This window comes from Lutra lutra, chromosome 2, assembly GCF_902655055.1.
Source record: "Lutra lutra chromosome 2, mLutLut1.2, whole genome shotgun sequence".
NCBI lineage: Eukaryota > Metazoa > Chordata > Mammalia > Carnivora > Mustelidae > Lutra > Lutra lutra.
The window spans coordinates 121,088,851-121,111,282 of NC_062279.1; the positions used below are offsets into that span (position 1 = coordinate 121,088,851).

Sequence of the window (22,432 nt, forward strand, 5' to 3'; positions counted from 1 at the left end):
TTTTTTCCAAATTTATTAGATAAATATAGTCTTTTTTTTTTTTTTTTAGATACATATATTCTTTAAAGAAAAATTTTTTAAAGAATATGTGTAGTAGACTTTGATCCTAGGTACTGAAGGCAGCTGAAATTAGCCCATGTGATAGCTATTTGCATCACTAGCAAATTCTATTCATATAGAAAATGTGATATTATGAAATGTGTTTATAAGTGACTTCTCACTCAGTCCTTTGTTTTGCTGGTATGTGGATCACTCTTGAATCTGGAACTGATCCTAATTATGACTGCATTCTAATTCTTATCATTGGCTCTTAGTTGAAGAAGGTAGAAGGACAGTGTTTCTGCCAGCTCCCAGAACTGTTCTAGCCCTAGTTTCACTACTGCAGTTTAAATTTTGAGAAAACCAGAAAAGAACATTTCATCTTTATCACAGATCCTTTGCTTGGGGGAGTTAGAGGATAAAGGGAATACAGAGGAAAGAAATGGTGCCATTTTATTTTTGTTCTGCCTCAGGAAAGATAATTGGGAAGAAATTTATATGTAGGACTCTGTGACATCTGTGAATTTTGCCCTGCTGCTGTCTTTAACTCTGCTCCTCAGTGCAAAACTGATGAGAGAGCAAATGCTTTTGAAGGATCTCTTGGCCAAAAAATTCTCTATTTTGAACTGACTGGCTCTAATATAGACTTCATGTATGAGGATTACTGATATTTTCTGAAATCTTAGTTTAAATTCATTTTTATTATTAAATCATGTCTGTAAAATGACCAAAAAGTGGTGTGTTTCTTACTTTCATTCAGTTTAAATGGTCTGGTAATACTGCTGTAATATGGGCTTCATAAGTTTACTTTGCTGTGCCCTTTTTTGTTGTTTCTATTTCCTCATAATTCAGATTTTACTCTTGAACATTTACTCTGTTAGGTGTTGCACCCAATCTTCCTACAATACCCTCAGCCTCAGATTTCAACACCGTCTTATCTAGTGACCAGAATACTTTGGATGGAACACATTCTCAGCATAGCACTAGTCAGGATGATGTGGCAGGTGTAGAAGAAGCCAACCAAGGGTTTCCTGCTGTGCAGCTTGCTGATGCACAGGTGAGCCAGTCTGTTTGTCTGCAATTATATTAACTCTTCATTAGGTAATTCTTAGCAACTGGAACCATCCAGTCATATCCACCTTGGAATTCTAGTGAAAATCTTTTTTCTGTGCTTGTCTGTCTAAAGTCTTCATGCAAAAATGGAGGAGCCTTTTAAAAGTACATGGGTTAATTACAAAAGCAAATTTAGCATCTATAGATAGATATGCATTAAACAGAAGAGTGGTATATAATTAGTTGTCTCATATAGTAACATTTTTGTTATATGGAGATACAGATTGGCTAAATAACATAACTAGAAAGCTAAATTTAATCCTGTCCTTTAGAAGGCTGTGTTAAATGTTATGTTAAGACTTCACTGAGGGAGGGGCGCCTGGGTGGCTCAGTGGGTTAAGCCGCTGCCTTCGGCTCAGGTCATGATCTCAGGGTCCTGGGATCGAGCCCCACATTGGGCTCTCTGCTCAGCAGGGAGCCTGCTTCCTCCTCTCTCTCTGCCTGCCTCTCTGCCTACTTGTGATTTCTGTCAGATAAATAAATAAAATCTTTAAAAAAAAAAAAAAAAAAGACTTCACTGAGGGAGCGGTTAAGAAGCCCTGAAGATTTTCCAGCATAGGAAAACAAGTGACTTGAACTATATATGTAAAAATATTATATGGGTAGCAATGTGTTAAATGGATTGGAGTAGAGACACTATAGGTGAAAAGATAAGTTATTGAAATAGTTCACATAAGTGGTAAATGAAGCTTTTAACTTAGATGGTTGTGGCTTTGATAAGGTAAAAATGGCAAAATATGGAGGTCTTATTCAATTGATTAAATGTAAGAGTGGAGAGCAAAATCCTTTGAATTGTATATTTTAGTCTGAGTGATCACAAGGCAAGTGAGTGAGTGGGACCATGGGTGTTAAGAGATGTTATTTTTTCAGGATGAGGGAGACCACCATATTTGCATACTTAGGAGAAATTAGGAAGGCCCCGATCAGAAAAAAGAAAAAAAAGAAGGGTAAACTGATAGAGCAGGATTTAGAGAGGATGAAGAGTGTTGGAATTTAGAGTCACCCACAGAGAAAGATGTTTTAGACAGAAAAAATTACTTTTTTCCTCTGAGAAACTAAGAAGGCAATAAGGACAGTTCACAGTTATAGAGGTAAGTTTGCAGATTGATAGCTTCAATTTTCTCTTATAGTAGAAGGTAATTTATGTTAAGAAATGTGTCAGGCACTTTTAAATTTTCTTGAGATTTACTTCTCCAGTACATTGGAGTAGCTTTTAGGGACTTCATTTTTTAATTAAAAATAAATAATATAATAATAAATTAAAAATTAATTAATTAAAATTAAAAATAAAATATTTTATTTAAAAATAAATAAAATAAATAACCTTTTATTGTTGTTTTGGCCTATAGATTACATTAATTATAGTTGTTAGCATTCAACACATATTTTTAGAGATAATTATATTGTTTTGTATATAAGATTCTAAAATCTACTAGAAACATGAATATTAAATAATTCAGTAAAATGCTCTGTAAGGTGATTTAGATGTGTGTACAGGTTGGTGTGACTATGAAAGAGAGCTTACCATAGACTCCCTAAAAGGATTGCCAGATGTGCTGAGAGCCTTGTTAAGAGTTTAGGTTAATGTTAGGGTACCAGTGAAAGCAATAATTAGCAGCTCAGGTATAGGAGTATAAGAAGATTGATTCAAAGCAGATGTAGCAAGAGAAATAAGTGATAGGAAGTTGCTAAAATGGCGTTTAAGCCAAGATTGTGGGGGGCGGAAAGAAGTCACATAACTTTGGAACTGAAGTGTTGGTTGAGTTATCTCCATGGTTAAAGAAGTCATTCAAGATGATAAGTTAGGATTGAAAAGAAAAAGAAGAAAGTAAGTCAAAAATCAAAGTTTCTGATAGGTATGGAGGATTAACAAGATGGGGGATAAATAAATGACAAACATTAGAAAAGATGGAGGATGGTTTGGACCCTTGAAGAGGGAAAAGTTTTTCCCATTAGAATGAAAGGGGTAAAACCCAAGAAAGAATATCCCAAGCAAGTACATTGGGAGAGGGAATTCTCCCTAAGGTTCCACTCTAGTGTATAATTGTCGGAGTTCTCTGTGATAGGCCATTTGACCTTCGTAAGAGTAGCCTGTCTTCCCAAGCACAAACAAATGAGATGACCTAGAGATAATTGAACATGTAGACTTAGGTCTTAATACATAAATGGCACCTATCCATTTTAATAGTATCATTTAACTTTCAGAAAATATCACTAAGGGAGATGTACAGTGAAAGGATTATAAGAGGTCCAAGGGCAGTTCTGGATAGCACCTATATTTTGAATGTAGAAGGAAGAAAAGGAACTATGCAGCAAAGAATAAGCAGAGTGATTATAGTGATCAACTGCTGAACACATACAGTTGCTTCTCTTTGGGTTACCTCTTCATGACTACAAAATCAGTTAATAAGAGGTGTAACCAGAGTGATCAATTTCCATAAGCTTGTATGGTACTTACAATGTAAAGGAAGGTTTTGGTGTTTTTTTTTTGCCAGAAAATAAATGTTAAATGACTATTACAACCAAGTAATACTATTTAAAAAGAGGTCAGATGTTCCTAATATTACATATGAAATATTTTTAGTATTAACATAGGAAGGTGATAAACCATTCTAATATACCATATTTTTATGGAAACACAGTGTATATTCATACCTTTTGTATTTTTTTTAAAAGATTTTATTTATTTATTTGACAGATCACAAGTAAGCAGAAAAGCAGGGGCAGAGGGAGAGGAGGAAGCAGGCTCCCTGTTGAGCAGAGAGCCCAATGCGGGGCTGGATCCCAGGACCCTGAGATCATGACCTGAGCCGAAGGCAGAGGCTTTAACCCACTGAGCCACCCAGGCGCCCCTATTCATATCTTTTTTAAAAGCAAGACATAGAATGATTTAAATTAGTTCACAATTTTATTTTCCTTGTCCTTTCAGACACTTAGGCAGGAGGGAGGAATCTTTGTTCTTATGATTAATTTGAGGATGAGTTGACATAATGGGTGTTGAAAAATACTGTTAAGTTTTAAGTACAATTAGAGTTATATTTATTACACAAGTACTTTTTTTTTAATCACAGTACAATATTGATATATGATATACCTATTGAGGTAGGGTAAGAAAAAAGCCACAGTAAATGATGAATTATAAATTAAGCTAATTAATGAATGTGTTATGTCTTTTTAGGTTGTTTTCAAACCTCTTCTCAGTCATACAGGGATTCAGTCCCAGGATGCAATGCCACTCTGCTACCGAATGTACTTCGGAGAACACCTTTCATTTTCAGGGACTTTGGACTGCCTTAGAGCAGATATTGTGGATTCGGACACAGCCAAAGAGAGAAAAGGCAAAAGAGCAAGAAGGTGTCTTGTGTTATTGTTCTTTTTGTGTAGAATGTTGTATACAGGTTATAACATCTTTTTTTAACTTTATTTTCCTCTAATGCTAATGAGAGTAATTTTAATATCTAAAGTACATTTGTTATATATATCCTCAGAATTTTACTGTTGCAGTAGCTGAATTTTTAGGATCTTATGCATTGTAATTTTACATATTTTACTTAAAATTATTCCTAACTTCCATTCTGAGTCAACTTGCAGTATTTTCTGTTAGAAACAGGGTAGAAGTTATATTGAGAGTATGGCCATGAGAAACAAATACACAGGAATGCTAAATGTAGCATGGTGAAAGTTAAGAACCATCTTTTATCGTCATTATTATCAGGGACAGTTCTTTAGTTTCCTTACTGCTTGAATAGGAGATATTATGCCCATAATAATATTTGATTAATCTTTTTGTGAACATTAAATTTTACTTTGCATGGGTCTTGCTGATGTAGCTAGGAATAGTAGAATATGGATATAGGTGGTAATTATGACAAGAGGTTTTTGCGACATTCTTGGTTTCATCCAATTTAGGTTTTTGCAGGGTGGTAAATTAAAAGTAAAATGTGCATGTATCACACATATAACTAAGTGAAATATGTTTTCCATTTGAAATATTCTATTTAAAATTTTAAATAATTTGACAAAGTAAGTTTAAACATTTTTATGGTAATTATTAATAAAAAATATAGCTTTCTCAAATTTTATTTCAGGTCTAGATCTCCGAGGATTTTCTAATGACACAGGAACATGGAAATTACCTTGTCTTTTCTGTTAAATATAAGACAGTCACTGCTTTTCATAGTAGTGTCGCACCATAACAATAACTGGCAATCCAAAGCACCACAAAGTGACCTTAATGATTATCAAGAGTAGTGGGGGAAAATTACCTTTGTTTTGTGACCTGGAAAAAATGTTTGTTAAAACATTAAACATTCTATTACTGCTTATTATAAATGTGTAGGGAAATGAAAAATATAGTAAAACTAATACTTAGTACATTATAATTTAAAACATTAAAAACACTGAGAATTAAAGTGTCCTACTTCATTCTGAAATTCTCATCAAAGGATAGTTTGAATAGCCCTTGCCGTCTTATTATATAACTTGCAATGCAGAAAGAGCATCCTTTATGTACCTTGGAGTAATGCTATACTCCATTCTAAGTACCGCTGAGTTTCCAGCACTTTTCCTTTGTACTTTTAATGTCATGAAATACCATTATGAGTTCCTTTTACTATGAAATATTTTGCCAGCATCACTTCTCTGGGATATTGCCATCCTTTTTTTTTTTTTTTTTTTACAGCCACTTTCCTCTTTATGCCAGTAAGTTTGCCTTCACTGAGTTCCTCTAGCTGTATATCTATAGTTTCTAGAACAGTAGAAGTATCAACATTTCCGCAGTTAGCTATTTCTTCTATAACTCCATTTACTTTTATTTTAATTTCACCACCGGCATTATCATTTTTTTTTTGTTTTGTTACTGCATTTTTATCTTTGCTGTCCAGTTCCCTTTAGATTATCAATTTTTTAAAAAATGTCATATGGATTTATCATGAGGAGGCAACACAATTACAAGCTCTACTGGCTGTGAAGTGAAATGAATAACAAATGTACATTGACCAATCACTGACATACCTAATGTGATTGGTTAATGATCATGGTGTCCATCTGTTATTTACATAGTGATTTGTGGACTGAAGAGCTAGCAGCAAGTTTGTACTTGATGCAGTTATTCGCAATACATTTTAGTTTAAGATTTAAACATGTTATTAGGAAACTGGTGTTACGTAACTGAAATCCATTCACATTGGAATCATCAAATTCAGACTCCAAAACATTAATACGAACTTCTACTCCCTAATTACAGTTAAAAACTTTGTGCTAAACTTGTATTTCTATTTGCAATAGCTGACTTTCATATATATATACATACGTATGTACAGTGTATGTGTCATCAGTAGATATAATTAATTTATACATAATTAGATTATATGTATTTGAATAATTATAGTTACAGCCTACTTATTGGCTTACTAAATGCTATATAATACTGCCTGCCACAGACTAGAACTTCATCTGATCTGATACTTTACATTCACAGAGAGGTTCTTTGAGTGACTTCGAACTTACTGCATTTGATCTAGCTGAACTTAACATTCGTTTTCTTTTTCTAGTACTACATCAGTTCTGAGTACTCTACGTTCTTATTACTGGTCCATGGTTAGCTTTTATTTCTCAGATCTCCTATTGTTCCACCTTAAACTCTATTTGGAGATTTCTGTCACAGTACACTTTTCCTGGTCATTAATTTCAGGTTTTTTCCCCCCAACATTTGGAATGTTATTAATTCTGCTAGTTACTATACATTATTATTGGGTTATAGTTTCTTGTGCAAACATATATATCCCATCCTATAAAGCCAGGACATTAAATCATTTAGCATAGGTTCTGGCATGTAGAAGTTCCTATTAACATTAGTTTCCTCATATCTTTGCTATCCCTAGACAAGGTAGTTGAACATAATAGGGACTTAATAAATATATTTTTTTAATGTTTTTTTTGTTTGTTTGTTTGTTTTATTTGACAGACAGAGATCACAAGCAGGCAGAGAGGCAGGTAGAGAGAGAGAGGGAAGCAGGCTCCCTACCAAGCAGAGAGCCTGATGCGGGGCTCAATCCCAGGACCCTGGGATCATGACCTGAGCCGAAGGGAGAGGCTTTAACCCACTGAGCCACCCAGGCGCCCCTAGGACTTAATAAATATTTTTAAAATTTAATTTTAACTTTGGCCCTATGGTGCCCACACCAGCTCTTTATCTGTCTGGCAACTTTTGTCATAAGTGACTGCTTCATTATATACCACTGTTTTTTTCCTCCTTTTACTTGAATCTCCTCTCTTTGAGACTTTCTTACTTCCCTTATGTTTTCAATTCTTGTTTTTGTGATTGTGGATTATTTTAATTTCTTTTGAGCCTTCTTTCTCCTGTCCATTCTACTTATCAAAATCCAGTCTTTCCTTCTTTAACTACAGATTGTAGTCTTACTATGAGCTTGTACATTTTCATGGATGATACTCCAAAGTAAGGTTTTTCTTAAAACAATATTCATTAAAGAATTATTATTCTCTATAAAATCTTTAAGTTAAATTGAGAACATCAAAGCAGCTTCTGTTTCTTTTTTCTGTTAGAAAAATTTGACTTACGTGACTATACATTCATATTGTACATGGAAGAAGAAGGAAAAAATAATATTTTTTTTCAATTTTGTGGCCTATAGTTTGTTGTTATTGGCAGCTGGTTTACAGAAATCTGTGACAGTTTGGCTTTTAAGTATCAAAATTGCCTGTAATATTCCTATATGAAAATTTTCAGATAAGCAGGAGGATTTGCCCAAATAATTTTCATATTTTTTTAATGTGCATTTTTCATTTTTTCCAGTTGTATTCCTCCCCACTTTCATTTTGGCAAAGTAAGCTAGTAGGTTTTCATTTTAAATAGCAAATTAATTTATATAAATGCAGTGAGATTAAATTTATAAACAGTATATTTAACATATGGGGAGAGGATGTTTAAGGGAGGCACCCTAATTGACCAATAATTGACTTTAAATTCCATTACCATTGGAGTGTATTACCATACTGGCAAGGAAAAATGTTTAATTACTTCACTGAAATAATTACCATAAATCTGATTTTAACTAGTCAGTTATGGAATAAGATCAAGAGGGAAGTTTTAAGGCCTAGTTTACAACATATAAAAGGTTGGCCTCATGAGAAAGCAAATTCTACTTGATCCCTTGTTTAAAATTATTTAAATGTTCTATAACATGTTTTACCTTGGAGGTTTCTTTGCTAACAAACTAATAAAGATTGTGCATCTCTGGGAAAAAGGAAATTAAGTCTTGACATTTTTTTCTTTTCTCCTCATTTTTAGGCAAGGTCATGTGAATCTTCCTCCACTTGAGTTCAAACCAGCATTAATGTTGGAAACCTTTAGCATTAGCGCTGTTGTAATGGAAAAGTCAGTGTGCACCCCTCAGAACTCTACCAGTGCTCTTTCTTTTCATGATCTCAACAAACGGTATTATAATACCTTTCACTGTAACTTTACTATTTCTTGTCAGTCAATAAGCCAGCATGTAGATATGGCTTTGGTTCGTCTTATTCATCAATTTAGTACAATGATAGATGACATCAAAGCAACTCAGACTGACATTAAACTTAGCAGATATACAGCTGGATCAGCTTCCCCAACACCTACCTTCAAAACCAGAAAACATCGGGATTTTCGCTCGTCTGACTTCAGCCGCAGTTCTAGAGGAAGTCTGAATGGCGGCAATAGAGTAAACAATGCAAAGAACAAACGGACCAACAATGAAAACAACAAAAAGGAATCTCGAAACAAAAATTCATTAGGAAGATCTGAAAGAAGAACTTCAAAAGTGTCTAGGAAAGGTTCAAAAGATGTGGTGGACCATATGACTATTCATATGGATGACTCTGATTCAATTACAGTGTCAGAACAAAGTGAGCCTTCAGCTGAGTGCTGGCAGAATATGTATAAATTACTTAATTTCTATTCACTTATCTCTGATCCAACAGGAATATTGGAGAAGTCTTCAGAAACATTTGGACCAGCAGGTAATGGATATCTTTTATTTGAAAAATGTCTTTTTAGAACAGCAGTAATACTAAAATAGATAGGTTGTTGATCATGTTTTCTTAATGTTATAAGTAGATAATTGAAATGCCAAGAAAATTGCCAGTCATCCATGGAGAGAAGATAGTAATGGCAGTCAGATAATGCGCCACCCCATTTCCTGTCCTTCCATACACAGCTTGGTCTTAAAGAGTCAGGCATACCTGCTTTCAAATATCTATTATTTTACTGTCTGTATGATCATGGGAAAATGTTGAAAAATTTTAAAAATCATTTTGGTGAGTAAGAGGGCTGGTTTGTAATATGAAGAAAGGTAAGATGGTGTTTGGAGTGTTCTTTGATTTTACATTCCAATATGTTTTGTTTCCTTTTAAAGGAGTTCGGAGCCCTACAGAGCCGACATGTAAAGTTGTGTTTGAGAATGAACAAGACAGTAATAGTTTGACGAAGACACAGAGGAAACGTAGCTTGGTGACTTCTGAACCTCAGCATGTTACTCTAATAGTGTTTGGGATTGGCATGGTGAATCGCACACACCTGGAGGCGGACATTGGGGGGCTAACAATGGAATCAGAACTCAAGAGGATCCATGGTAGCTTTACACTTAAGGAAAAAATGAAAGGTAGGATGACGTTCTAACGCTGTAGTTCTACGTTTCTGAAAAAAGCCAATGCCACGTCTCTAAAAATTCCTACTTGGCAGTTTTTCTTCAAAAAGTGAACTTTCCCATTTATATGGATCAGGAATGCTGCTTTATATAGTTTCTTTTCCTATTTTTTAAAATTTTCCATTTTTAAAAAAAAAATTTTTTTTCCATGTTTTCCATACCAAGTATTACTTCTGCGATTTAAAATGCTATTAGGCTATTTAATACATGAATGGCATATTAAACTATATTTGTCATTATTCCAATTTGACATATAAGATGTATATATATATATATATATATATGATGCATAGAAATAAAAAAATTTTAAGTAGTTCAGAAATAATTTAAGTTTTATTATAAATAAAACTTCTGAATTATCTTTTATCAATGAATGCATAATGGATAAAATGCAACTTTAATACAAAGTACAATTATTTTATTTCCAGATTTCACATAATTCTTTTTTCTTACTTTTAAGATGTTTTACATCAAAAGATGACTGAAACTTGTGCCACTGCTCATATTGGTGGGGTTAATATTGTGCTGCTTGAAGGGATTACACCAAATATACAGTAAGTGTGTCAATTTTTATTACTTTCTTAAAACTGTTTATTACAGTTTTATAGAAAACTTAAAATTCATTGGATGAATCCCATACATACTGAGTTTTGAGATGTGTATACATTATGTTACCAGATATTATAGTTCTGTCATTAAGAATATCACCAAATGAAATGTTTTAGAAAAATAATTTTTTCCCTTTCTACAATTGGTTTACCCCCACACCCCTCAAAAAAATTGACTCCAGGAACACTGTAAGATCATATAACAAAAAATGATTATAATGCAAACTTCAGTTAAACATACAACATGCAAAAGCTTACATAATTCAAATAGTTAAAAATTTTAGTCAAAGAATACAGACTGTCTCTTGATTTTAGGTTAAGTAATTATTACTCAAATTCATGCTGGGCTTTACTATATCTTGCCATTTTTCATTTAAAGAATTTAATAATAAGGCCTATGAGACTCTTAAAATAATATAGGTAAACTTTAATAGTGAGTATACCATACCTTATCACTTTTCTTTTGATTCTTTGCTCTTAACCTTTTCTTTTTAAGTCCTCCTCTTAGATCTATTCTGAATTGAATTTAACCATTGACTTTTGTTCCTACGCTTGGGAGTATATATCTGAATTCCTAACTTCCTTTCATTGGAGCAGCTTTGATAATTTAGGTCAGATTTTGAGAATATGCTGTTTCTTAATGTTACAACTAGTTAATGTTCTGTCATCTTATAGTGAATCTGTCATACTAAATACTGACTAAATAGAAGATTTTGTTCACCTGCATAAAAATTAAGTATTAATCATGTATTGACTAGTAACAGTTCTGTTGATATTTTGAACATGGGTGATGTGATAACTGTCTTAGAGAACATTTCCTTGAAATGGTTCATTAAGGCTTGCTGGGGTAGTTTGGAACTGTAAACCTGGATCCAAAGAGTATATTTCATTATAGCTGCCTACATGGTCCAGATCACATTTCCTAAGCAGTCTGGAAAGATGAGGAAATTATAGTAGTTATGACAGACAAGATCTTTTCTGATAATTCAGTGTGGGAGTAGGGGGATTATGATGCAGTAATTGCATTCCTAACAAGGAACTATTGTGAGCCAGGAGCCTTACATAGATTTAATCCTAATCCGAATCCTGTGAACTGGGGTGGTTTTTTCCCACTTTACAGAGCAATAAATTGAGATTTGAATCTAAAAAATGAATCTAAAAAAAAAAAATTGAGAAGTTTCTTTGAGGGAAAATTTTTACAAGTGGGAAATAATAAAAGCATTCCAGATGATTGATCATACTGTACTAATTTATGTATGAATGTTTATTTGCTTCCTTTTTGTTTTCCTGCTTTCTCTTGAATCTTCATCTATAGACTGGAGGATTTTCCTACATCTCCTACAAGCACAGCCAAACAAGAGTTTCTGTATGTCATATTACTTTCCCCCCCCCCCCCATGGGCTTTGTGATTAACATAGTATTGAATAGTTTTAAAGAAATATTTAGATTATCTGCATGGCTGTGAATGTATGTAGTTGTTATTTGGTAGCTTTGATGTAGATCCTTTTATAGATTAAAGTTTACTGACATTCAAGGAACACACAGAGGTAAGGTTTACCTTTTGATAATTCACACTTTGTTTTGTTGAAAGATTTTAACACTAGTTATGTGTTGCTTGTACTTTTTTTAAGATACCTCACTGTTAAGATTTATATTATCATAAATCCCTCTTAACATCTGATGTGATAATAGAAACTAAAAAGTTTCACTTGTGTATGAGTTTTCACTAATTACAAAAATAATTATTAACACCTTAATATATGAAAACATTGACACATCTTAACTATATAGTTTTATTAAGATGAAGAGAGTTAAAAGAAAAATAAGATGAGGAGAGTTTACTACTCTGTTGACAGATTTTATGTATGGCTTTTACTATATGCGCTCTTATATTTTGAGTGGCTTGATTTGACCCAAATATATCTGATATTTTGTGGTAGTGATCTATACTGAATGTCAGTAATTTAAGTATCCATTACATGAGTCTTGCATCGGGGTAGAGATAGAGTAGAGATAATGAAGCCCCAGAGTAAATCCTCAGATTACTCAGTTTATAGAATAGCGAAGGATGGGGCCTGCATTTAAGACTCTGTAGCCTGGACTCAGGAAGTAAAAGAAGATGGGGAAAAAGTACTTGCCTCATTAAGCACTATAGTCATTGTAGCTGATCACAGTAGATCTATCAGAACCTTGTGAGGGTAAAATACCACTGTCAATGAATTCTTTAATAAGATTGTTTGGTCACTTGCCATGAACTTTTTGTGTATATGAGGCATGTCTAGGCTACATGGTGTTATAGTCTTTTCTTCAGAGAGATTTTGACCACTTCTTTCTTGTGTAAAAGTCTTATATACACTACATACCATAGGACCTAGATTAAGTGACAGCTCTCTTCAAGAATGAAATTATGAATAAGTAACTCACCTAGCAGCTTGTAAACTTTAATTCTTCATTCTGGGTCTCCTTATGTCTTTAACACACATAGTTTGACAGGAGTTAATGTTAATCAGACATCCTCTGTAGTTTTTAGCCTGGTTTGATCAGGATAGGTCTATCATGTTGTCCAGCTAGAAGAACACTCACATTGTAGTGGTAGGCATCGTTTATACAGACTACAGTGTGAATGGGACCCTCTGGTGCTGGACAGCACAGAGCACCTGAAGTCCTTAAAATAAGAATTTTCAGTGGAAATATCATAGTAGGATCCAAAATAAGAGAGCAGTCAGCCCCATTAGCTTTCCATTTTTACTTTTGCTGTATACCTGAAATTCCAGTGTGTTATATATGTGGTTATATAATTGAAAGTAATATTTAAGCAGACTTCTATAGATTATAAAGGTAAAAAACAGTGAGATAGGTATAGAATTTTACTGTCGTGACAACAAGATAGAGACCTTTGTATATTTAGTTTCATTCAGTAGATGGATACTGTTCACAAGTAAAAAGTTATTTGCATTTTAGCACCATCTGAGTGTTCTGGCTTATGTTGAAATTGAATTTAAAATGAAATCTCGGGGCACCTGGGTGGCTCAGTGGGTTAAAGCCTCTGCCTTCGGCTCAGGTCATGATCCCAGGGGCCTGGGATCGAGCCCCGTGTCGGGCTCTCTGCTCAGCGGGGAGCCTGCTTCCTCCTCTCTCTCTCTCTGCCTGCCTCTCTGCCTACTTGTGATCTCTGTCTGTCAAATAAATAAATAAAATCCTAAAAAAAAAAAGTTAAAAAAATAAAAATAAAATGAAATCTCATTTATGACAAAAGTAGCTTTATTTATTATAATATTTAAGAAAAGATTCCAAATTCAATAACAAGTCAGTATCCCGGAATCTACTTTCATGCTGGTTAGACCAATTTCATAGATTACTTTTTTTCTAGTCAGTGGATAGTCTCTGAAAAATTGTTGCCTTTGTAGAAGAAAACCATATAGTTCTCCAGTAATTTTTTAATATTTTATGTAATACTTGGATATCATTGTTTGTAAATAATCAACACCTCTGATAGAGCCATTATTATACTTCTCAGGGTTTATTTTAATATAAGTTAAATGTGATAAATTGATTGCTTAGATCCTTGAGACTGTACATAAAGTCTTAGCAAATCCTCTACAGTCTAAGTAGAGATAAATGTATGTGAACCGACCTGTAGTTAATATGAAATTTGCATTTTATATGTTGTTTGGCTAAATCTATTTATTGTCAAGAATCCTTTGCCCATTTAAAAGATAATATCTATGTCTGAAGCTATTCTTTTACTAACTGGGCCCTCTGTGGCGCAGTTCATTGACATGAGCCTTTGCATTCTATACATGAAAACTGCTTCATCATGGCTTCTACATACATCACACATTATCTGTGGAATTCCACAGCTATAGTGGAGGGAGTCATTCCTCTGCTCTACTTCTTTCTGCTTATTGTATCACAAAATTCAATGAGTGCCACCATACTCGATGAACTGTTGTAGGCATTTTAAGCAAGAAAAGAAATCAAGAAAGATAGTATCTCTGCTTTATGTCTATGTCAGTAAAGCTTACTAATTTTTAACTAAGTAATAGTTACTTATCATGAAATGGACTTCTAACATTTCTTTGACACTTGTTGAAAATTTAAAAAAATGGAAAAGACAAGTTAAATTTCTTCCTTCTTGTTAATTTCTTCCAACATATTAGATGATTGATGAATTCCTTTGATTAGATTCTAAGAAGTATAGCAAATATAGTGAGTATTTTGTTAGATATTCAGCATCTATGCTTTTCTTAGTGGTTACACATATCCCTAAAAGAAGCTGGAGGCAAAAAGAGGAGTTCTGAATGGAGGAAAAATAAAGATGGAATTTTGTGTGTTTTTACATGTCGTATGTCAATGTTCATTCTTTTACTTATAAGCACATACATGTTTTCTTCCATAAACTCTGTTAAGATATAGAATGGTTTTCAATGAAAACAATATAAAATAAATATATTTCAATGTTTTTATAAAATATTTCCTCAATATATGATTTAAATGCATGAAAAATCTTAAGTCATTTAGTTCATTGAATGATTTAAAAGCATTGTCTTACTCTTAAAATACTTTTTCAATATTTCTCTTTATTTGGCTGTCTTTTAATGCTCCTCCTTCTTTATTAATAGAACTGTAGTGAAATGTAGTATTGCCAAGTCACAAGCGCTCTACAGTGCCCAGAGAGGGTTGAAGACTAACAATGCTGCCGTGTTCAAAGTAGGAGCTATCAGCATCAACATTCCCCAGCACCCTGCCACCTTACATAGCATGATGGTTCGAAGTTCCCACCAACTATCTAAGCAGATCTCAGATCTTATCAGACAGCCTTCTACAGCGTAAGTTATTCTTCAAGTTCTCTGGTTCTGTGTATTACTTTAAATTGGTCTTTGGTGTGTTAACAGTAGTTTAGAGGGATTAGTAAAGTGCACAATGCTTAAGTCGTAGAATTTGAAATCAAACATGAGTCTTAACTCTAGTTTCAAATTAAGGATATGATTGGCCTTGACACAGTATAACATTCATTTGTATTTTTATTATTTCTTGTTTACTTTTCTAGATCATCATTTTTCTGTGGCTTTTTTTAGGAAGTCTTAAGGTGGTCTCGTATTAGAAGACCTCTGTATACAGTTAATTTTCGCTATTTTTCATTATGAATTCTAGTAATTTCATAGAATAAAATGGTAGCTGTTCTAATTACATATTTTTAAGTGATTTTTTGTTTTATAGCCCACAGCCTATGAAAGAAGATATTGCAACACCCCTACCTTCTGAAAAAACTCCGACAAGTGTTAATCAAACTCCTATCGAAACAAATGAATTTCCTCAGTTACCCGAAGGTTTAGAAAAGAAGCCCATTGTTCTTAAATTCAGTGCCATGTTAGATGGTATAGCCATTGGAGCAGCACTTTTACCATCTCTGAAAGCAGAATACAAAATGGGAAGAATGAGAAGTCATGGAATGACAGGTAACAATGAATTCAGTCTCTTAAAATTTATGATTGGTTTGAGAAATTGGTAATATTTTGATGAAAAGTACATTTTGTTTTGAAGATATTATATTAAAATTTAAATAATTTTAATGAGAACATTTTTAAATTTCATTAATGATGCTCTTCAGTCAGAAAAAAAAATACCAGTTACATCTTCCTTGAATGACCAGCAGGGACCCTTTTTTAATTTGAACTCTTCAGAGCTATTCAACTATTGAGGCCATTTCTAATCAAACTTAAGTTAAATCAATTTCCACATTTGTTCATTTCTTTGTAGTCTGAAAAACTTGGTTTATTTTCTCATTGGTGAATTGAGTGCAAATCAGAGGTTATTTGGCTTCTTCAAAATAGCTACTTTTATAAGATATTGTGATCCTTATATATTCTCTCCAAAATTTTTTTGCTGCTGTATTTTTATTCTGGAACTTACCATTTATAAAAAACATGTAAATTATATACACACAGTTTCAAGAATAATAAAGAACTGTGACCTTACCAACCAATTACACAAACTAAGAATGAAAACATTACTAGTACTGTGAAGGCTCCTTCAAAGAATATTATCATTACCAGATTTTCTTCAAGACTTTTAATGGAATAACCACTAACATGAATTTTGTGTTACCCATTCCTTTGCTTTTCTGTATAGTTTTACCATATATGTATATACTCATAAATGGCTTATGTTTTGAACTTTATTTGTATGAACTCCTACTAATATATTTTTTTAATTGGAAAATTCTTGCTATACATTTTGTTTGAGATTCATCTGTTCATTCATGTATCTGTGGTTCATTCAATTTTCGCTGATACCTAATAGTCCGTTAAGTGATTATATTACAACTTAGCTACTCTACTGTTGATGGATCTTTGGCTCATTTTATATTTTTGCTATTACAGTTCTCACATCTCTTAGTACATGTGCATGAGTTTCTCAAGGATATTTACTTAAGAGTGGTACAGCTAGATTGTAGGGTAAATGCATCTTCAATTTTATTAGAAAGTACAAAACTGTTTCCCAAAGTACTTGTGTTCACCAGTATTTACTGTCCTTCCTGTATTAGATAAGAATTTCCATTATTCCACGTCCTTGTCAACAATTGGTATATTCTGACTTTTAAATTTTTGCTTTGTGTGGTAAATGTGGAATGGTATTTCACTGCAATGTTAATTTATATTTCTTTAATTAAGCTGATTTTTTATTAAGATATTCTTATATGTTTTCTTTTGTGAAGTGCCTGTTGATGGTTATTGTTTTTTGCCCATTTTACCATTGAATCATTTGTATTTTTTTTTTTTGTCCACAGGAATTCTTTATATGTTTTATGTTAAACTTCTAATATTATAAGTTTAACATACATTTTCATCTCATTAGAGGCTTATTTCACTTTATTTTCTTTTGACCAACAAATATTCTTAATTTTGAATAATTTGAATATACTGAATTTATCAGTATTTTCTGAATATACTGAATTTACCAGTATTTTCTTGGGTGATAAGTATTTTTATATCTTAAAGAATACCTTACCTTCTCAGGATTATGAAGCTCTTCTCTTATGTTTTCTGTTAAATGTTTTTCAATGTTTCTTTTTAAGTTTTTAGTCTATATGGAATTATTTTTTTCTTTAATTTGATGTGCATTTGTCTAATCAGTTACTGCACCATCAGTTACTGACTGATCTGTCCTTTTTTTCCGTTGATACATAGTCCATTATTGTTATCTCTTAAGTGCTGATATATGTCGGGTCTGTTTCAAAGTTCTTTATTATGCTTCATTGGCCTATTTGCACCACCTATTTACAGTCTCATATTGCTATCTGACATTTCCTTTTTAAGGAGTTTTCTTGGTTATTTTTAATTACTCCTTCATATTCATTTTAGAAGTCAGTTTGTCAAGTTCTCTGAAGAAGCCTATTTGGATTCTTACAAGAATTTTATTAAATCCATAGATTTACTTGGGGAGAATTGAGAATATAAGATTCTATTTATTTACTTGACAGAGAGCAGAAGCAGGGTGAGTGGCAGGCAGAGGGAGATTAAGAGGGAGAAGCAGGCTCCCCGCTGAGCAGGGAACCCAGTGTGGGGCTCTATCCCAGATCACAGCCTGAGCCTGAGTCGAAGGCAGATGTTTAACCCAGGCAGAGAATTGACAATATTGATTAATATTGAGAATTGATATAATATTTAACTCATCTATTCTTGAATATATACTTCGTTGTCTCTTTAGGTCTTCTCCAGTGTTTTTCTACAAAGTTTAAAATAAAATATTTCAACCTAAGGTTTTTGTGCCTCTGTTACAAAATATAATTATTTGCATAAATTCCTAGGTACCTTATGTTATTGTTGTTTCATTAGTACAAATGGGATATTTTGTAAAATGGCATTTTCTAATCTGGTGGTAAGATGTACAAATGCGCTTGATCCTTTTATGTTAATTTTATACTCACTGCCATAGTGAACTTTTTTTTATTGCTAATAAGATTCTTTGGAGTTTCCTAAGTAGATACTTGTACCATTTGCAAATGATACTTTTGTTTCTTCCTTTCCAGTCCTTAAGAATTTTTATTTCTTTTTCTTATTGTGCTCTGCTACAATGTTCAGAAAAGGGGGTATTGTGGGCATCCTTGTCTTACTCTTATTTCTTAAAGAAATCAGTATTTCATCAATGAATGTGATGTTTGCTATAAGGTTTTTCTAGATTCCCTTTATCAGGGAATTTAAGAAAATTGACTTCTATTCTTAGTGTGTTAAGAGTTTCTATGAAGAGAAACTGGTGAATATTATCAGATGCTTTTTTCCTACATCTATTGAAATTAAAATGTTTTTTCTCCTTTATACCATTAATGTAAGTTGTATTACTAATTTAAACATGTGCATACATAGACATATATAAATATATAAAAACACACATATGTATTTATATATATTTACGTGTATGTCTTTATTCCTACTCCTAGCATTTTAACTTTTCTTTATTGAGAGGGATTTTTCTGAACATCTAGATCTTTCTGTTACTGGAAAGAGAAGCACTATGAAGGGAGCTTCCAGATTTAGCAGTGTCAGAAGTATTAGGCCTTTGGCTGTTGGCTGTTGACAATAAATTAGACTCATTTGGCCATTTTTTCAGGGCATCCATGTAATATAAGATTCAACAAAGACAGTAGGTCAAAAGCCTAATAGGCAATTGGAACTAGGAAGATATGAATATTTAGGAGCAAAGTAAATATAGTATCAAATATCTAGACAGATAGGAACACATAGTTCTTCTCGAAATGAAGGAAAGGGACAAAAATAGCAAAAGAATGACTCTACTAGTGATAAGGGATGACCTGAGGCCTAGGATTACTTCAGTCTTGATGTTTGTACTTGGTAATGCTGGTGGTAGTAGTAGAAATGGTAATTACTGTGGTAGCCACCACCTTTTCATCCTGCAAGTGATAGTCACTGACTATCACTCCAACCACTCCTGGTTGGAGTTAGGAAGAAGTTAGAGCAGTCATGATCTGTCTGGCCACTCACAGTTGTATACAACATTTGGTGAAGGAACTTTTGTTTGTTTATGCCTAACTCATTTCAAGTATAAACATTATTGTATAGTTAGTGAATATAGTGAATGTAACGTATGAGTGATCTTTTACTAGTATTTTGAAAAAAGAAAATTATTTCTGATACAGTTGAGAGCACTAGGCATATTTATTAAATTATAATATGTATATAGGCAAAATAGACTAATGATGTTTGAGTGGCGAGAACTGGTAATGTATAGAACAGTTTAAGACTTAATCTCGGGAAACAAACTGAGGTTGTGGGAGGGTTGGGATGGCTGGGTTATGGACGTTGGGGAGGGAATATGGTATGGTGAGTGCTGTGAATTGTCTAAGATGGATGAATCACAGACCTGTACCCCTGAAACAAATAATACAGTATATGTTAAAAAAGAATAGTGTAAGACTTTGTCGGATGCAAAGGAGGATGTGTGTATACATTACACACTATATACAATGGGTGATAATAGATCTTGATTTTAACAAGGCTTTTTCTACTCCTGAATACCTTCATAAATAGCTGGAGAAATATGGCTTGAATAATAATATAGGTTGTATATTTATAATTATTTGGACAATTGCATGCCAAATTATTGATTTAAGTGTTTAGAACCAACAGTATTTTTAGTAAACTAAAGCTCATAGCATATCCTTATTTGGTATATGGTCCTGTTAATAATTATTGTTAAGGTCAAAAATACATGTGTTGGCATAATTGTATACATGGTGAATATTGTCAGCGAGTACAAAGATTTGATAGTTTTCACTGAATCAGTGATAGGAGCCTAGTTGTTAGGTGCTGACTTCTCTGCTAATAAAGCAGAATGAATGTGAATATGGATGAGAATTTTTTTTTTTTGGTCACTTATTTATTTATTTATTTATTTAAAAACATATATTTTTATCCCCAGGGGTACAGGTCTGTGAATCGCCAGGTTTACACACTTCACAGCACTCACCATAGCACATACCCTCCCCAATGTCCATAACCCCACCCCCCAACCCCCCTCCTCCCATCAACCCTCAGTTTGTTTTGTGAGATTAAGAGTCACTTATGGTTTGTCTCCCTCCCAATCCCATCTTGTTTCATTTACTCTTCTCCTGCCCACTTAACCCCCCATGTTGCATTTCCTCTCCCTCATATCAGGGAGATCATATGATAGTTGTCTTTCTCCGATTGACTTATTTTGCTAAGCATGATACCCTCTAGTTCCATCCATGTCGTCGCAAATGGCAATATTTCATTACTTTTGATGGCTGCATAGTATTCCATTGTGTATATATACCACATCTTCTTTATCCATTCATCTGTTGATGGACATCTAGGTTCTTTCCATAGTTTGGCTATTGTAGACATTGCTGCTATAAACATTCGGGTGCACGTGCTCCTTCGGATCACTACCATTGTATCTTTCGGGTAAATACCCAGTAGTGCAATTGCTGGGTCATAGGGTAGTTCTATTTTCAACATTTTGAGAAACCTCCATGCTGTTTTCCAGAGTGGTTGTACCAGCTTGCATTCCCACCAACAGTGTAGGAGGGTTCCCCTTTCTCTGCATCCTCACCAGCATCTGTCATTTCCTGACTTGTTAATTTTAGCCGTTCTGACTGGTGTGAGGTGATATCTCATTGTGGTTTTGATTTGTATTTCCCTGATGCCGAGTGATATGGAGCACTTTTTCATGTGTCTGTTGGCCATCTGGATGTCTTCTTTGCAGAAATGTCTGTTCATGTCCTCTGCCCATTTCTTGATTGGATTATTTGTTCTTTGGGTGTTGAGTTTGCTAAGTTCTTTATAGATTTTGGACACTAGCCCTTTATCTGATATGTCATTTGCAAATATCTTCTCCCATTCTGTCAGTTGTCTTTTGGTTTTGTTAACTGTTTCCTTTGCTGTGCAAAAGCTTTTGATCTTGATAAAATCCCAATAGTTCATTTTTGCCCTTGCTTCCCTTGCCTTTGGCGATGTTCCTAGGAAGATGTTGCTGCTGCTGAGGTCAAAGAGGTTGCTGCCTGTGTTCTCCTCAAGGATTTTGATGGATTCCTTTCTCACATTGAGGTCCTTCATCCATTCTGAGTCTATATTCATGTGTGGTATAAGGAAATGATCCAATTTCATTTTTCTGCATGTGGCTGTCCAATTTTCCCAACACCATTTATTGAAGAGGCTGTCTTTTTTCCATTGGACATTCTTTCCTGCTTTGTCGAAGATGAGTTGACCATAGAGTTGAGGGTCTATTTCTGGGCTCTCTATTCTGTTCCATTGATCTATGTGTCTGTTTTTGTGCCAGTACCATGCTGTCTTGATGATGACAGCTTTGTAATAGAGCTTGAAGTCCGGAATTGTGATGCCACCGACTTTGGCTTTCTTTTTCAATATTCCTTTGGCTATTCGAGGTCTTTTCTGGTTCCATATAAATTTTAGGATTATCTGTTCCATTTCTTTGAAAAAAATGGATGGTACTTTGATAGGAATTGCATTAAATGTGTAGATTGCTTTAGGTAGCATAGACATTTTCACAATATTTATTCTTCCAATCCAGGAGCATGGAACATTTTTCCATTTCTTTGTGTCTTCCTCAATTTCTTTCATGAGTACATTATAGTTTTCTGTGTATAGATTCTTAGTCTCTTTGGTTAGGTTTATTCCTAGGTATCTTATAGTTTTGGGTGCAATTGTAAATGGGATGGACTCCTTAATTTCTCTTTCTTCTGTCTTGTTGTTGGTGTAGAGAAATGCAACCGATTTCTGTGCATTGATTTTATATCCTGACACTTGACTGAATTCCTGTACAAGTTCTAGCAGTTTTGGAGTGGAGTCTTTTGGGTTTTCCACATATAGTATCATATCATCTGCGAAGAGTGATAGTTTGACTTCCTCTTTGCCGATTTGGATGCCTTTAATTTCCTTTTGTTGTCTGATTCCTGAGGCTAGGACTTCT

At 33.7% G+C, this 22,432-nt stretch overlaps 1 protein-coding gene across 6 annotated transcripts in view; it reads left to right on the top strand.

Moving 5' to 3' along the window:
- Positions 1–22,432, top strand: part of BLTP1 (bridge-like lipid transfer protein family member 1) — a 217,164-nt gene that overhangs the window by 115,643 nt on the left and 79,089 nt on the right. For all 6 annotated transcript variants that reach the window (XM_047718360.1, XM_047718361.1, XM_047718357.1 and 3 more), the window contains 8 exons: positions 921–1,096; positions 4,331–4,506; positions 8,462–9,168; positions 9,564–9,809; positions 10,315–10,408; positions 11,778–11,828; positions 15,085–15,291; positions 15,683–15,921. In XM_047718360.1, the coding sequence (XP_047574316.1) occupies positions 921–1,096; positions 4,331–4,506; positions 8,462–9,168; positions 9,564–9,809; positions 10,315–10,408; positions 11,778–11,828; positions 15,085–15,291; positions 15,683–15,921 (1,896 nt within the window). The remainder of the gene's footprint in view (positions 1–920; positions 1,097–4,330; positions 4,507–8,461; positions 9,169–9,563; positions 9,810–10,314; positions 10,409–11,777; positions 11,829–15,084; positions 15,292–15,682; positions 15,922–22,432) is intronic.